The sequence below is a fragment of the Lepisma saccharinum genome, chromosome 8 (assembly GCF_977018435.1).
Source record: "Lepisma saccharinum chromosome 8, izLepSacc3.1, whole genome shotgun sequence".
Classification (NCBI taxonomy): domain Eukaryota; kingdom Metazoa; phylum Arthropoda; class Insecta; order Zygentoma; family Lepismatidae; genus Lepisma; species Lepisma saccharinum.
The window spans coordinates 18,361,146-18,379,494 of NC_139236.1; the positions used below are offsets into that span (position 1 = coordinate 18,361,146).

The 18,349-nt window shown below is 36.9% G+C and overlaps 1 protein-coding gene across 1 annotated transcript in view; it reads left to right on the forward strand.

The window, feature by feature from the left end:
* LOC145991385 (uncharacterized) overlaps positions 1-17,994 on the forward strand; it is a 77,133-nt gene extending 59,139 nt beyond the window's left edge. The window contains exon 3 of the mRNA XM_083127377.1: positions 17,585-17,994. Coding sequence (XP_082983503.1) covers positions 17,585-17,842 — 258 coding nt within the window. The 3' untranslated portion in view covers positions 17,843-17,994. The remainder of the gene's footprint in view (positions 1-17,584) is intronic.
* Positions 17,995-18,349: the final 355 nt, after the last annotated feature.

Below are 18,349 nucleotides of genomic sequence, written 5' to 3' on the forward strand. Positions count from 1 at the left end.
TATTCAAATACAAATTTAGACAGAATAATAAGCAGTTTGATGGATCAATTGAACATTAAACACTCTGAATTTGCTGCAAAAGAGTCTGGATGGAGCCTATGCGGCTCTCCACACAGGCTCTATGTTAATATTTCTGAATTCTGCCCATTACAAGGATCTACATATCTGCCATTACCTGCTAATATTAAAAACATAAAAACCGTGGTTAATATTAAAAATAATGATGAGAAATGCTTTTTGTGGTGTATATTAGCTGCTTTGTTTCCAGTTGTAAGACATCCTGAAAGAATAAATTATTACAAACAACATGAACATTTTTTTGATGATGCAATGAGGGGTTTAGAATATCCAATGTCTGTTCAGAATATTGATAAATTTGAAAAAAGAGCCAGGGATATGAACGGCAAACAATTATCTATTAATGTTTTTATTTGCTCCACTGGCCGTGGCAATTGCTTGATAGAACCTCTCAGAATCAGTGCAATTGATGATGAATCTGCTATTCCAATTGATTTGCTCTTAATTGAAGAGGATGGCACAAATCATTACACTCTGATACATAATCTTCAAGCTTTAGTGAGAACACAACTTGACAAATCCAATACAATATTCAAGTTGTGCAGAAGATGTTTAACTGTATTTGATGGTAGAAAAACGGTGAAGAGGGTTCCTGAAGAGAATGCAGAAATTGCTAAGAACAAATTAATTGAGCATCTGAAATATTGTGGCAACCATAAACCTGTTCATATGGTGATGCCAATGCCAAGTGAAAATTGCAAATTCAAAAAATTTGAGGCCTTGTTGGAACACCCAGTATATATTGTCTTTGATTTTGAATCAAATCTCAAATCTCTTGCATTCTGCAATCCAGATCCTGAAGAATCTTCAATTACACCATACCAGCTACATGAACCTTCCAGCTTTTGTTATGTGGTTGTACAGGATGGTGTTGTTACTAAAGAATATTCATACATGGGGCCAGATGCCATCAAAATATTTGCACATAGAATAGAAAATGAGTGCCGTGACATAGCATCTAATATTTTATTAAAATCAAAACCCATGCTGCCTTTAACAGAGAAACAGATTGAAGATTTCAACAATGCAGAAAAATGCCCGGTATGTGATTCTGAATTTTCAGATACAAATATCAAGGTGAAACACCATTCTCATACAGATGGTAAATTCTTAATGGCCCTGTGTAATAGCTGTAATATTAAGATCAAGAGACCAAAATTTATCCCCATATTTTGCCATGGAGCATCCAATTATGATTTCCATCATCTAATCAGGTACGAGGGGTTTGAGAAGCAGAATTTAAATATTTTAGCTGAAAATGATGAAAAATATATATCTATTAGCAAAACAATTAAAGTTAATGGTGTTCCTATTCACATGAGATTTCTTGATTCTTACAGAATTTTATCTGCTAGCCTGGCTACACTGGCCACTCAATTATCTGATGATCAATTCAAAATCACACGTGCCTTGTTTCCAAATCAGGATCTGAAATTAATTAGGCGGAAGGGTGTATATCCATATGATTATGTTACAGATTTTTCTAAATTTGACGAGTGTTCCCTGCCACCACAACATGAGTTTTACAGCAAAATCAGAGGATCTGGAATCACTGATGATGATTATCAACATGCCCAGTTGATGTGGAACAATTTAAAATGCCAGACATTTGGTGATTATCACATGGCATATTTGAAACTTGATGTGACCCTCTTAGCAGATATAATGCAGGCATTCAGAAAATCATCGATGCAAAATTATGGACTGGACCCAGTGTATTTTTACAGTGCCCCGGGCCTAGCATGGGCTGCAATGTTTTTAAACACCAAAATGCCATTGGATCTGATCCAAGATCAAGATATGTATCTGTTTATGGAGCAAGGTATAAGAGGAGGCATGGTGCAATGTTCTCAGAGATATGCCAGAGCAAATAACAAGCATATGCCTGATTATGATCCAGCACAGCCATCAAATTATATAGTGTATGTGGATGCAAATAGTCTCTATGGTCACGCAATGATGCAAAAACTGCCATATGCAGGGCTTGAATGGGTCGATTTCAATATTGAGGATCTTCAGAACTATGATGACAGAGAACATGGCCTAATCTTAGAGGTTGATCTGATAATTCCAGATCATTTACATAACAAAGTTTCTGATCTGCCCCCAATTCCCGAGGTTCAGTGCTCACCTGGCTCTAAACAAAAGAAGCTCATGATGACACTAGAGTCAAAACAGGGCTATGTCATATATTACAAAAACCTCCAGTTCCTGATGCATCATGGTGTTCAAGTGACCAAACTTGGAAAAGTTTTGAGGTTCAGGCACTCAGAATGGTTGAAACCATATATTGATACAAACACGGAGCTTCGAACATCTGCAAAGAGCCAATTTGATAAGACCTTGTTTAAATTGATGGTCAATTCTGTATATGGCAAAACAATTGAAAATGTCAGAAAACATACCGATGTTAAAATAATTACTGACCCCAGCCTGAGCAAAAAATTGGTTGCAAAGCCTAATTTCAATTATAGAAGAATTTATGATGAGCATATGGCACTTTTCAACATGAAAAAAACAAAGATTAAGTTTGATAAACCTATTTATGTAGGGGCTGCAATATTGGAATTGTCCAAATTACATATGTTAACATTGTATTATGATGTGTTGAAGCCTTTTTATGGTGATAATGTAAAATTGATGTACATGGACACGGATAGTTTTATTCTTGATATTAAAACAGAAGATGTTTATCAAGATATGTCACAGCCTGAATTGTTTAAATATTTTGATACCAGTGAATTGCCAGACCATTTGAATATTCAACCCCACAACAAAAAGGTGCCCGGCAAGTTAAAAGATGAGACACTTGGTGATGTTATTGTGGAATTTGCTGGGTTAAGTGCCAAGATGTACAGTTTTAAAACATGTAGTGCTGTTGTCAAAAAAGCCAAGGGCATTGGCAAAGTAGCTGTGGAAAAAGAGCTTAAATTTGAGGATTATGAAAATTGCCTCAAATCCCAGAATTTAATCAAAACATCAGAATCCAGAATTCAGAGTGTGGATCACTTATTGACTAGCAATATTGTAAGAAAAGTGGCTCTGGACCCACATGATGATAAGAGATGCATTTTATCATGTGGCATACATACTCTACCATGGGGTCATTGTGATTTGAAAAATGGGAATCAATGCCCAAGCACAGAGCATGATTTGAAATAAATAAACATGCCTATGAACTTATTTGGGTTCAAAAAACGGGCTATTATGGACCTGCCAACACCACAACCCTCTCCTGATATAATGTCTAAACTGAGTGGCTTGTTAATTATTCATCTGAACAGCATACTTACAGATATTGATGATGAAACAGGCAAAATATTGTACATATTTAACAATAATTTAAATCATTACCAATTACCTGTTGGTGGGCAATTACAATTTATTACAACCCCTGAGGGTGATGTCAAGATTTCAGTAGGGAGAAATATTTACAGAATTAAGCACTCAAACATGGTTTCTGGCACTGTATATACTGTTTCTGCTGGTGACTGCTTATATATTGAGGTCCCTGGATTTTATGACAAGCTTATACCCTTTTTTATAGAATTAAGAATCAGATACTCTATAATAAATAACTACTAAATCAAAAATGCCTAATGATATTTTTGGCCATACAAGACATGAAGATCACAGTGATGAGATTCTGATGCTTGATGTCAGAGTCAAGAAATTAAGAAGTGATTTACAAGCTTTACAAACTACACTCAATGCCAGTCTTCAATTAGAAATTACAAATTTACAATCACAATGCATGGACCCTCTTCTTAAAATTGATTCTGAACTCAAATTGCTGCTTCAGAAATATACTGACCTGGCCACATTAGATAATTTTCAAAGTTTAGAAGAAGCTGTTGCAGCTCTTCAAGCCAAATTTAAGACCCAGGCTAACAACTCTGAGCAATTGAAACAGCAATTAGAAGAGCAGATAAATAATGTCCAGACACAACTCCAAACAATTGTCAAAAGCATAAAATCACAAGAAGATTTTGATCTAGTGATTTCCACTCTAAAAGAACAGATTCAGTCACTCCAAATACCTAATCTGGATCCTCTGAACAATGCCATAGCCGAGGTTAAAGAAAAAATTGAGACACTTGAAAATTTTATGAACAATTTGCCATCTTCTGATGCTTTGAATGCAATAACTCGGAGTGTTGCAAATATTAAGCTGCAACTTGAAACATATGAAGATTTTGGAAAAATTCAAAGTTCCATAACCCATCTTGAAGGTACAATAGCAGCAGTGCAAAGTGATTTGGCAAATGTACTTGAATCCAGATTGCCCGGTATTGTAGATACCCTTGTCAGTGTCCAGCAACAAATCACAAAGCTTGAAAACCTCAACACTGAATCTGAACTATCTCATTTTCATCACTTGATAGATGATATCCAAACAAAACTTGAAATTTTACAACAATCCACACCCACTCAGGCAGATATAGCCCTGCTCCAAAATGCCATGCAAAATGTGGCTGATGCTTCTGAATTACACAACGTAAAACTGGCACTTGAATTTTTGCAAAATACAGTATCAAATCTGCCCACATCACAGGAACTTAAAAATATAAAGAGGGCAGTGAATAGGATATTGAAATCAGAAGATATCAAGAATATCCAGGCAGAGATCAAACATCTCACTCAGACAGTGGCCACTCTTCCAACCAATCAACATATTAATGAACTGCATGCCCTGTTTGAGGATATCAGAAGGCAAGTCCATGATCTTACAGCTCAAAATTCAAAATTGGCAGTTGTTGAAAATTTACAACAAATTGTAGCTAATATCAAGCAACAGCTAGGGACCATGGAATCCAATCAAGCAAATGCTCTGTCTGTTTTTGCCACCCAGCTACAAGAAATTGTGCAACAATACAAGAGACTTGCTGTGGACATAAAAATAAAGCCGGGCCATGATGATGTTGTTAGAACTATCAATGAGCACCTTGAATCTGTAACAAGCAGATTGCTCACAGCAGAAAAGGAAATAACTGGCATAATCGAGAATCCAAAACATACAGTAATTCTTGAATTGTACAGCATCCCCAACAAAGAATATGATTCTCCATTTACACCAGGTGGCAAAATATATATGCTGTCCCCTGCACAATTTTATTACCAGTTTTTTGTTGGGGGCACATTGAGACCAATCAAGATCAAATATTGGCTTCAACCACAGGCACACCACTACCCCACCTTATCAATAACAAATGCTGATAACAAAGTGAAAATCACCAGTGTAGAATTAGAGGATTTTACAGATCCCAATACATTGGAAACAGCCTATACTGAAGATGATGGCTCTTTGGAATTTAAAATACAAATAGGGGACAAATTATATTTAGAAAATCCTGCAGTATCAGCTGCTGAACACCCCATAGTTGCAATATTCTTGTTTACATATTATGTCTAGAGAAATTATTGTTGATGAATTACACAGACAGGCCAGACATAATTTTAAGAGACTCCCAGTAGTCACAAAGGGCATAGATGATTTATGGCAAAGCGACTTGATTGAAATGGCAAGTGGACAGTTGAAAAACTTAGACAAAATCAACAAGGGCTACAAGTATCTACTCACTGCCATAGATACATTTTCAAAATTTGCCTGGGCTGTGCCACTCAAATCCAAGACAGGAGCATGTGTTACAGAAGCCATCAGAACAATCATCAATCAGAGTGGAAGATCACCGCGCTATTTGCAAACAGATAATGGCAAAGAATTTTATAATTCAGTGTTTCAACAATTTATTAAAAGCCAGGCAATAAAACATTATTCAAGTTACAGTGACCTCAAAGCCTCAATTGTAGAGAGATTCAACAGAACCTTAAAAAATCTTATGTATAAACAATTTACACTTCAAGGTAATTATAAATGGATTAATATTCTTCCAGAACTTCTACATAAATATAACAACTCGATCCATTCCACAATCAACATGAAACCCTCTGAAGTAACTTCATCTGATGAGCAAAAATTGATCAGGACTGTTTATTATCCTAGATACCAGCCAACAAAAAGAAAGGCCAAATACAAGGTGGGGGATCAAGTAAGAATAAGCAAATATAAGCACTTATTCAAGAGAGGCTTTACAAGAAACTGGAGCACAGAATTATTTACAGTGGTTCAAATTAAACCCGGGACCCTTAACACATATATAATAAAAGACCACCGAGGAGAAATTCTCAAAGGCAGGTTCTATGAACAAGAGCTCAGCAAAACTAAACAGCCTGACACATATCTCATAGAAAAAATCATCCGCAGAAAAGGCAACAAGTTACTTGTCAAATGGCTAGGACTTCCAGAACACAGCTGGATCGATGCAAACAAAATAATAATATGAGCACCTGGGATGTTATAAAGAGGCTGCCAGAACCTGAACAGCAGAATAAGAGAAATGGCAACTTGCTGCCTGATAATATTAGGTGTCTTATTGTTGGGCCATCTGCTTGTGGTAAAACTACACTAATGGTTGATAATTTTTTATTGGCAGCCAACTGGTTAGACTGGAAAAACAGGCACTTGTATATCTTCTCTAAGAGCTTGGAACAATTAAAATATCAGCAGCTGATGAAGCTATATGATGGATTGGATATTGCCACTTTTGAACCAGATGTTAAGCCACTTGATGAATGTCTCGATAATTCTGTTGTTGTGTTTGATGACATTATACTGGATAATCAAAACAAGGTTAGAAACTTTTTTACACAGGGCCGGCACAAAAACATTGATTGCTTCTACCTGGCACAGACTTTTTCAAAAATACCCAAGCAACTGATCCGAGACAACAGCAATTTTATATGTATATTTCATCAAGACCATACCAACCTCAAACACATACATGATGAATATGTAGGTGGGGACTTGAGCTATAATGATTTTTCCAAATTTTGCAGCAAGTGCTGGAACCAGGACAGTTATGGGTTTGTCACAATTGATATGACAAGAACACCCAATAGTGGCAAATACAGAAATAAAATCAACTATTTTCTAGACATTGAAACATAAATAAATAACCATGAAAAGGCCAATCATTGATGATCTTAAGTTAAGAGATTATCTTGTAAAAAGATTTAAGGGATGGAAATCAGAGAACCGTGGAATTTATGAAAAACACAAACAAACAGAACAGCCTGTAATTGATGCTATTAATAATTTAGGTAAAAATATCAAAACTGTTACAGAGCAAAATCAAAATTTGCTCACAGAGCTTGTACCTGTAGCTGCTAGGAACATATTAGATTATCCACTCACCCCACTTTCCAGTATTCATACACCTAGTCCTATTGCTCCTAGAAGAATTGAGGCTAGTCAGGATCCTATTGAATTGGGTCTTCTTGCTCAAAAATATTTAACCACACCTAAAGACAATAAAGATGAGGTGTTTGGCTTATATGCTGACACAGAGCTTGATGGCAGCATCATACATAGAATTGGCAATTTCAGAGTAACATTTATGGGAGATGATATAATTGTATATTCAGAATCTCGACTTGGAGAAAAAGGTGCTTTTGTTAAGTACACCGGAACACCTGGATTGTGGGAACTGATGACTAGGAAAAGGCCTGGCAGCTATACAGATCAGGATTATGAGGATTACAAAGAAATATTAATAAAATCAGATGCTCTATACCAGAACAATGATCCCACACAAAAAAGGGTTAAGTCGAGCAGTGGGGCAAAATACAACAATTTAATCAAGCCCATATGGTCACAGATCAAGACTGGCAGTGGAATCAAACAATACAACACCCTGCCCAAAGAATTTGTGTGGGTTGATGATGTCAGGAAACTTGTAGATAGGTTATTGGTGATAGCTGGGGAGGAAAATGCTGGGAACCACAATTTTTACAATGAAAAGGTTGGAATTATGGACATGATAAGCACCAAATTGTCTAATTTTATAGTGAATGACACTAAGGGGATTGGATATCTTATAAAAATTATTAATACTCTACCACCCAAATTTTGGAATATTTCTGAGGGTCGGGGCCTTGTTAATGACATTATAAACAAACTGCCATTTGAACTGCATATTCCAGGCTATCAGTATTGTGGTCCAGGCACAAAATTGGACCATAGATTAAACAGAGGTGATCCTGGTGTTAATCCTTTAGATGCTGCTTGTAGAGACCATGACATTGCATACAACACACATTCTGATCTTGACAAGAGACATGTTGCAGACAAGAAATTAGAAGAGGCTGCATTTGGCAGATTTGTAAGCAAAGATGCTTCTTTGAGTGAAAAAATAGCAGCATTGGGAACCACCATAGCCATGAGCACCAAACAAAAATTGGGGTGGGGGTTGTGAATATGTATATAATAAACCTACAATGAAGGCCAAGGGTGTTATGTATCAAATACCTTATGCAGGTCTCAAATCTCTTAAAACTATTGACAGTCTTTTAACCAAAAAGCAGCGCAAGAAAAAAAATTCTTGTATTGCAAAGGGGCATGGTATGAAATTGTTGCTTAGCACCCCCCAATTAAAAAAATTACAGCAATCAAGAAAAAAATCACATGTGGGGGGATTCATATTTACCATCCCTGCCATCTTAGCTGCTCTCGGGGCTGTGGGGAGCTTGGCTGGGGGATCAGCTGCCATAGCAAAAACAGTAATAGATGCCAAGAAAAATAGGGCAGAATTAGATGAGCAGAAGCGCCATAACCTGGCAATGGAGAAAAAAGGCAAAGGTGTTAAGAGAGCCATGAATAAGTTTAAAAAAAACAAGAGCCGCTTACAAACCAAGATATTGAAGCTTTAATCAAGCCACTGGGCATCAAACATTTTAGAGGTGTGTACATGTCTGATTCTTTGCCAGAACAACCACTCAACAAAGAGTGTGGCATTGTTAATTTGGATAAGTACAAAAATCAGGGCACTCACTGGATTTGTTATCTTAAATATTTAAAAAATGAAGCATTTGTATTTGATTCATTTGGAGGTGTTCCACCTGAAAATTTAATAAAATATCTAAATTCATCTAATCTTTATTACAATAATACCCGTGTTCAATACTTCAAAGATGTTAATTGCGGACATTTGTGTTTATCTGTTCTTAGATATATGTCTCAAATAAATAAACCATCAATTGAAGATTTTCAAAAAGCCTTGTGGTATTTAAAACATCATGGGGGTATTCCATCTCACCAGCCAAAATTCAATATTGAAACTCAAATTGCATGATGACATAGTGTATCCCAAAACAATAGCTCTCAGGGCATTTTATGGCATGTACCTGATCCCCAATATTACACACCACAACAACACAATTGCAGTAGGGGATGAAAAAATTGTCATCACTCCAGGGCAATATAATCTATCCACTCTAAATGCTCAATTACCCAGAGGTGTAGTGTTAAGTCAAAATTCTGTCACTCACAGAGTAGAAATTGTATCTGCTACAGAAACAGTGGATCTGGGTACTATAGGAGAGCTGTTAGGATTTGAGAACAACACAAAACTTGAACCAGGCATCAAACACACTGCTATGAATATACCTAAATTCTTAGCCATAGAAACTCTGAATATTCACTGTAATGTAGCAGAGGGTATGATCACCAAATCAAATGGCATAGGCACTCACAAACAAACAGGCATCATTGCAACATTCAAACCTAATTCTGAATTTATGGAGCCAATCATCTACAATCCATCCCCAACATTATATTTTCCTGTGTGTCACAACAGAATAGATTATATTGAATTGATGGTCACTAATGAAAAAGAAGAATTAGTTGATTTTGCAGGAGCCACAACAACTGCTATCATAGAGATTAACATTTAAATAAAAATACATACAATGGAAAATATTGAGAGTTATGAGCTACAATCATTCCCTCCAAACAGGAGGACATTTGCAAATTTAAATCAACCCAACACAGAGATTGAGGTTGATCTTGATGTAGGGGATGGATTTATACACCCTCACAGAGCAGATTTATACATCAAATTTGATGTTGTAAAGCTCGATGGAACAGATTATCCGGCAAATTCAAATATAAGACTTGTAGACAATTTTGTGCCACATCTATTCTCTGAAATTGAGATCAGAAAGCATGGCGTTGTTATAAACAGAGTGGATTATCCCGGTATTACCTCCACAGCTTTGGCCACACTAAAATTATCCAAAACCGAGGCTTCTTACTACAAAATAGGAGGATTCGAGGCTGGTGATAAGATATTATCTAAAAACCACACTGTACTGTTCCCTATGCGCCTATTGCCAGGATTCTTCTCGGATTACAAAGATATTATGTGGAAGGGTGGTTTAAGAATCACATTTAGAAGAGCTGCAAATGATAACAATGCCTTGATGAGGTACAGTGCAATAAACCCCACAGGAGAAGCTCTGCCTGATACCCTACCTGATGAGGGCAAATGCATTATTCAGACTATGGAGTTAAGAATCCCTGTTGTTGAATACGAGGCCAGTTATGCTCTTAAATACAAAGCAGATATTCTAAAAAATCCACAAATTCCTCTACAATTTTATACATATCAATGTGTACAGAAGCCCGCATCTGGTACTTATTATGAGTTTGATGCTACAAATTCATTCTCCAGTATACAATATGACATGCCTGATTTTGTAGTGGTACTGTTTCAGACTGGAAGAAACAATAATCAGGAAAAAAATTCAAGTAAATTTGATAGCTGCAACATCAAGAACATATATCTTAAAAATGGCAGAAATGAGGTATTTCCTAGAGAAAATTACAATTTAGACATGTCCAAGGATGATTTCCTTAAATTATATGAAGCATTTACGGCTTTCAAGAGAGTCACTACAGGCAATACTGACATGTATTACACACCAGATGAATTCAAAGCACAGAGACCCATGTTTGTAATCAATGCTTCAAAAAGAAAACAAGTTGTGGTGAATGACAGAACAAATATTAAAATTATCTGTGAATTTCATGAGGCATTACCTGTTGACACCATATGTAGTGTTATTCTCATAGGGGAAAAATCATATGTTTATGATGTAAGAAATGAGAGAGTCACGGAGCAATTCTAGAGGGTCTCTGCATATTGCATTGTTTTAATATTAGATAAACAAATTGAAGCGGGTATCCAATTGAACTTAAACCAGAAGTAAATATGTGTGTATGTGTGTGTGTGTGTGTGTGTCTTGGCTTAGTTTTAAGTGTGGGCAAAAAAAATATCAAGAGGGGCATATTTTTAACAAATTTATGGACAACAATCTCACAGAAGTGCCTTTTGTAAGTATAGGCACATCAATCTGAGGGGGGTCATACTTTCTGATGGAATCCATGAGGGCATTTTCACAAAAATCTTGGATTAGACAGGTTCCGCACTTGAGCAAAAAGCTCATATGCTCATGTTGAGCTTGTTTTAAGTGTAAGCAAATCTGCTTGAGGGGGGTTCATACTTTCTACACTTGTAAGTGGTCCTTATAATACCACAAATACCACTACTTTCATTATTCACTACCGAAGTTATATTTTGTCATTATTGAGATATAATCAAAAATTCTTGATTTTCTCTTCACATTTCTTCCTTTTCCTTGATCTTTCTCCTTTTTCTTAAGTTTATTTAATCAGGAAAACATATACAAGAATGTAATTCTTACGAAACAAAGTGAACAAATATTAACCACAATTGAATACAATTTTAGATTTCCAAATATTCAATTTTATCAAATCCAAGTACAGCTATATAAGAATGTAAATTCCCTACACTGAATAAAATAGCAAACATTCTGGACCACAAGCACAATTACTTGACTTTCTTGACCTACCTGTTAATTTCCTTACTTTCTCTTGACTGGTAGACACTCTGTAATGGCAAGGTCTAGTTGCAAATTCTGATTGCAAAATCACTGTACCAATCTAGAAGTTTCAATTCTAAATATTCACAGTTTCAGATAGGAGATAATCAGAATACTAAAAATAGCTGTCCTTTAATTGCAAAATTAATTTTTCAACATAATATTAGTGCTCTTCAGGATATCTTAGACTCTACAAAAAATGTATTGGTAGCATTATAGGAGTGATGTGAAATAACTGAATTTCAGAGTATCGGAAGTATCAGAAATATATTCAAACTGCTACTTTCTTTTTCCATCTCATGTTCACTCAAGTTATTAGATTCCTTAGAAGTGCATCTTCTCAGCTCTGCAACCTGTGAACTGAGGAAGACAGGGGTTAAAAAGTGGTTGTATGGTGGGAAAACTGTTATTACTAGGGCTCGGAAGTTGATGAAAAATCATCTAACAATGCTAATCCTGATATCAGTCTGTTTTCCTTAAGTCAGAATTGGAAAACATTGTTCTTATTTTTCATTTTTCTGCCTTTTTTGCTTTTAGGTCATTTTTCAGTGTTTTTTGCCATTATTATTGCATTTTTCTTTATTTTTAAGGTTTACTTTTTCTTCTCCCATGTTTCATGAATTTTAAATGCATTTGATAGCATAATGTATGTATTTAAATTTCCTGACATGGTGTTCTTAGCAAGTTCAACACACGGTCAATGCAAATGAACAGTATTATTTTTAACTGAAAGTTTGGCAATGGATTAAATAATTAATTGTGGTACATTTATTTTGTCCCAGCACTTATACTTTGTGTGATGCCTACTTTGAGGTTCCCTTGCTAGCCACTATAACCGCTTTAATCTTGGATTTTAGTCGCAATATAAAAACATTATGATGTAGGGGAAGGAAGGGTAAAGTGGCCACTCTAAGGTTTAATGAATTCTTATCATACCTTTTTAATCAGCAAAGTTATAGAAACATAGACCAATAATAAATATAATAACTTTACTTCCAATTTCTATTTTACTTTTTTAATTCTTGTTGTTTAGAAATGTACACATTACTTTTTTTTTAAAAAAAGTATGAAGTGGCCACTTTGTCCACCTAGATTGGGTAAAGTGGCCAGCCCCTATGCCATTTTACCTGCATAGGTAAATGAACAAATCACATTGATTCAGAGTGTGTATTTAATCAACACAAGCTGAAGTATTAATTACACATTAAGAATAAGTATTATGTTTTTTAAGTATTATCTTAAGTATGAAATCTTTACAAGATAGAGTAAATAGTAATTCGTAATCAATAGTCTATCAATAAAGGATTCGGCGTAGGCCTAATTTTCTAAAATTCACACTCAAACTCATCATCTTCTTTGTCACAACAGACACACTCTTCATGTGCCCACTTCTTACATTTTACGTGTAAACATCTAATCCATCCTTCATTGCCTTTCGAGTCTGTCTGTTTCGTGGCCACTTTGCCCGGAATGACGCCATTACAAAAACTGTGGTCTAATGTCTAACCTACATGACTTAGCGTTCTCAAACACACATCATTCAAAAGGTTATTTCACGCTGATCAAACAGCACAAGAGCATATAATTATAACACTTACTATTATTTCGCTTTAATCAACAATTTGTACCACTTAGCTAAAATCAGACTTGCGAAAAATGAGTTCACATCTACTCGTACAAAAGTGCAGCTTCCTGCTTCAAAGTCACAGACAACACTGACAGCATCCGTGGCGACTGTTTCACCTGGCTGCCGCATGGCAGAAGCGCTATACAGTGAAGAAAACTCACATGGCCACTTTGCCCGCACTGGCCACTTTACGTGAAACACAACTACATTTTCAAATGCTGACCAACTACTGTGTTGTGCAAGACCCACTCTGAAAGGAGTTGAATGACTTTCACAGAAAACCTGGAAGTAAAAATAACGAGAACTACATTAGGACTTAATTCCTTTTTTCCCTTTGCTTCAGTAGTTTAAAACACCAAACAACAGGCTTTGTCTAATTATTCAATACTCTTTTGTAATTTTTGAAAAAAATCAAGCTTTCATTTTAAGAATGAAAATTATTTTTAGGTAATTTTTAATATTTTTTAGGCCATCAACTTCAGAGGCCTAGTTATTACTCTGATGCTAGTGTGACATGGGGTGCAACCTTCCTGCCTGCCCTGCATTCCTATTGTTTCCTAGAATTCAATGAAATTAACCTAAACCACTTGAGTGCAACAGTCAAAACAGGGAAGATGCATGTTATTCTACAGGTGATTAACACTGTGCTGCAAATATGTTGTTCTTGGGCAGTTTAATTTTTATTAAGTTGTTTTGGAGCATAGTTATGGAAATTTTAGGTCATCAGGACATGTGGTGAAGGACTTATTTCATAAAAATCCTACCTCTGTTGATGATCCAGTCAGAATCTCATCCAACAGCCAGGTTTGAATTCTGTTGGCAATTTTTCTAACAATATTATCTGCATGAAGTGGTTCTAATTTCTCACAACCTTAGATGGATATCTGGGAGTACTGGTGAACAGATCTTGGGAGCTCTACCTTTATTTTTTTAATTTCAGGCTGTGATACATGTCATTATTTCAGTCCTACTTGCATATATTATACGTATTGAATAAAAGTGGCGGTGATTAGGGGGGGGCGATGGGAGGCAGTTGCGCCCACTTTTCACCACTTTTTCTGCCGCACTATACTAAATCTTATCTACAAAGGGAAATATACTGTCTTTGGCCCCCCCTCCCCCCAGTTTTGGAACCCAATCGCTGCCACTGTTGAATAATATATAATAACGATCTGATAAATGTATGCAATCAGGTGCAATTTGCAGAATTTAACTTGGAAAATGAAAATACATATTTAAACATGTACTTTATAAGACTCTTGAGTTCTCTGCCTTTACATTCTTACAATACCAATTCAATAAATTAGAAGCAATTTCATTGACACAGTGATATATACCAGTTGATATCAACAGAAAACTTATTAGTCTCTCCCACCCCCCTCATATACAGAGGGAAACTCTGATTTTATATTTTACTTTCCTGGTCTCAATGCAGCAAAATGTTAGGAATATTTTCAGCTGTAGGACCCTGAAGAATATATGGTCTGGCTAAAATAAAACAAGACTGGCAACCCTGTTGGAAGTATACGTGCAGCAATGGGTATGCAGCTGACGACAGAACCCAGCATAGCTGTCACTTGTAGTTAGTCTGTGAGCAGGTGGAGGTCCACAATTGTGTTGCGTAAAATTACAAATATGAAACTCTGGCAGCACATTAGCCTTAAATTTATGGTGATTTTTGATTGATTGAGTTGGTGTTTCAAGTACACTTTATGCACAATAAGGCTAATCGAGACTGGACCTATAGTTTCAAGTGGGATCCAAACCACTATGTGCCTCCACCGGGTATTGCCTTCATTACAAGGTGACGATGCCATAGGGGAGGCTGAAATTCCTGGCAAAATTGAAGAAATCACCGAGTGTGTGTGTGAAACTGTTTCATGAGGTGTATGGTGATGTCACGTGTGCATGTGTAAATTGTGTATGAATAGAAGAAATGCTTCGCTGGGGATGCGAGGACATTGAAAACGATGAAAGACATGGGTCGCCCTGCCACAGCAACAACAGAAGAAAATGTGGCAAACATTATTGACATTGTTCAGAACGATCATGTCAGCATTTGAGTGACAGCAGACATGGAGGGCGGACACTCTCAGTGATTTCTCCAATTTCACCAGGAATTTGAGGTTAATGTTGCTAGAGTTATCTGCCATTTTAAGGCAACACAATTGTGGATCTCCACCTTAAAACACTGCTCACAGACTAACTACGAGTGACAGCAACAACAGGTTCTGTCATCAGCTTCTTGAAGCTTCAAGGTTTATTTACCCGCACATACGCTCCCCACTGCTGCATGTATACTTCGAACAGGGTTGCCAGTCTCATTTTTTTTTTTTAGCCAGACCACGCATATAATTAAAAAAATATATCCACCCCCTCATCTCCATTGCTAACCCTACCTTCTCCCCACATTGCACCCCCTCCCCTCTTATATCTTACCATACCACTCACAGTTTTTGACAAGTGTGGCGAAAGAACCACATTTTCCTGTACCATATAGAACTTCAATCTGGATCTGGCAATTATGTAGGTCAAACATGCATTTCACTTTGCACCATCTTTCCTTTCTCTACAGTTGAAGATGCAGATTGTAGCTGCGAAAATGTAATATTTCCAGTGTCTGGTGAGTGTTTCCATTCCATTATTATACACTCCTCAAAAAAAAGTTTGGAATATTGTTATACAGAGGTTGTTCGCTTTATATCCGACCATTTTTGACAGGTACTCACCTTAAGAGATACTGTGCTGCCACCACCGATCATGTTCTATTGGACCTCCAGGATTGTGGACTATCGCCCGGCATCGCAGTTTCCATTGCAGCAAGCTCCGGCGCAGGACAGGCATGGGAATTCTGTCCCACTCCTCCCTGCAAGCTTTCCATAGACCATCCAGGGTGCACGGGCGGCAATGTTGAAGACGTCGTTCAACAGTCCAAATGCGCAAAAATCCATTGGACTGACATCTGGGCTTTTCACAGGAATGACACGAATTCCTAATTCCTCTGCCATTTCCTGATAAAAATGTAGTGATGTTCTGGTGGTATGACTCGAAGCCTTGTCCATATGGATCATCCCCTGGTTCGTGTCCATTCCATACAATTGTGGGATGTCTCTCTGATAGATAGGTGTCAGAATGGAGTCTTGGAAGTATCTGGCATTCACCTTCTCGTTTTTTATCCACCTTGCGTATCATCAACTTACCCTCATATCCGAATCCCGTTACAACCATAAAGCCACGAGGAAAACTTTCCCTGCACTGACGAACAAAGTTGCTGCGCCCCTTGCCGTCAATGTCACCGTATATGATCACCCGAATGTGACACCAGCAGTGAGATAGACATATGATTCATCCATTGTGACAACTTTCTTCCATTTGGAACCTGCCAGGTACTTTTCATACAGTTTCCTGCAGTTCGTCTCCTGTTATGTGTAACAGGCCACAATAGCTTTCGCAGTAGTCACCCTGAGTGTTAACCCATTCTCCCGACACTGTTTCACAATGCGAACGTATGAAAACTTAGCATGGAAAAGTGCCATTACGTAACACTCCCAATACCAGTTGATTTTCGGTGCAATTTGATAACATTCACAACCAACACTCACGCACCTACAAGGTCAGACACAACACTACTCCCGCCAGCAGACCCATAGTTCCAGCATGATATGCCAGGTGGCAGCACAGAATCGAAAATGGTGGGATATAAAGCAAACAACCTCCGTATTAGGCAATAGGTGATAGGCAAGATCTTGGAATTCAATAACACCTGGAATCTGTCTGGTGGACGTTCTTGTGCCTTTACTAACATATGCCACCCTGATTATCGCCTATTGCCCAATTGTCATCGCCCTGTAATCAAGGGGTCCTGGGTTTGATTCCTGATGGAAGAACATAGTGGTTCAGATCCCACTTTAAACTGCAGGTATAGTCCTGATAAGCTTTACTGTGCATCAAGTAGACTTAAAACACCAATCAATCAAAACCTATCGCATAATATAACAATATTCCAAATGTTTTGTGAGGCGTGTGTGTGTGTGTGTGTGTGTATATATATATATAAAATTTTCTTTCTCTATGTAGAAAAATGGAAAACACATCAGGGTTGCCAGAAGCCCAAAAAAGGAACCACGAACAAGCATAAGGATTGATGCTCAACGACAGAAGCGTATTGGTACATCAGTGAATATTGGAGCTGACAGAAATATCTGGAGAAGTAAGAGTGGAAAATCTAGTTTGGATGCTTACGGCCAGTGGTCCAGAGTTTATAATAGGCCTAGAGGAAGGGGAGCATCCAGACCTCAATGGGGTGCAGGAATTACTTTCAGTCGCAGATTCTGAGTGCTGACCTTTAGAAACTCTAGCCATGAACAATTTACCAGGATGGTTTTTCTCCAACTTGGAAAATTTACGGAAAGCATGCAGCAATGAACAAGCAAACACGTCACCCCCACCCATTTAATAATTTCAATTTTGGGCACAGAAGTAACCAATAATGAAATTCATTCACAGGAGTTTCAATTTAATTCAAATGTAATATAATGAAAGTGGTCATTATTTTCTTTAATTATGTTATCTGCGACCATCAGAATTCATAAATTTCATGCAAAATATATTTTATGAACGTATGCAGAGTTGAACCTTCATTTTATGTTTTTCATAGTATAGTATTTCATGTATAATGCAGAAAATGTAAAATCATGGATTTCACATTAGCAAATGTCTGCAAGACTTACATTACAAACTGTGTAAATATTTATTCTTACCATAAAGCTAATTAAAGCTTTCATGGAGTAAAATTTAAACAGCTTTCATAAGGATTGATGCTCAACGGCAGAAGCGTATTGG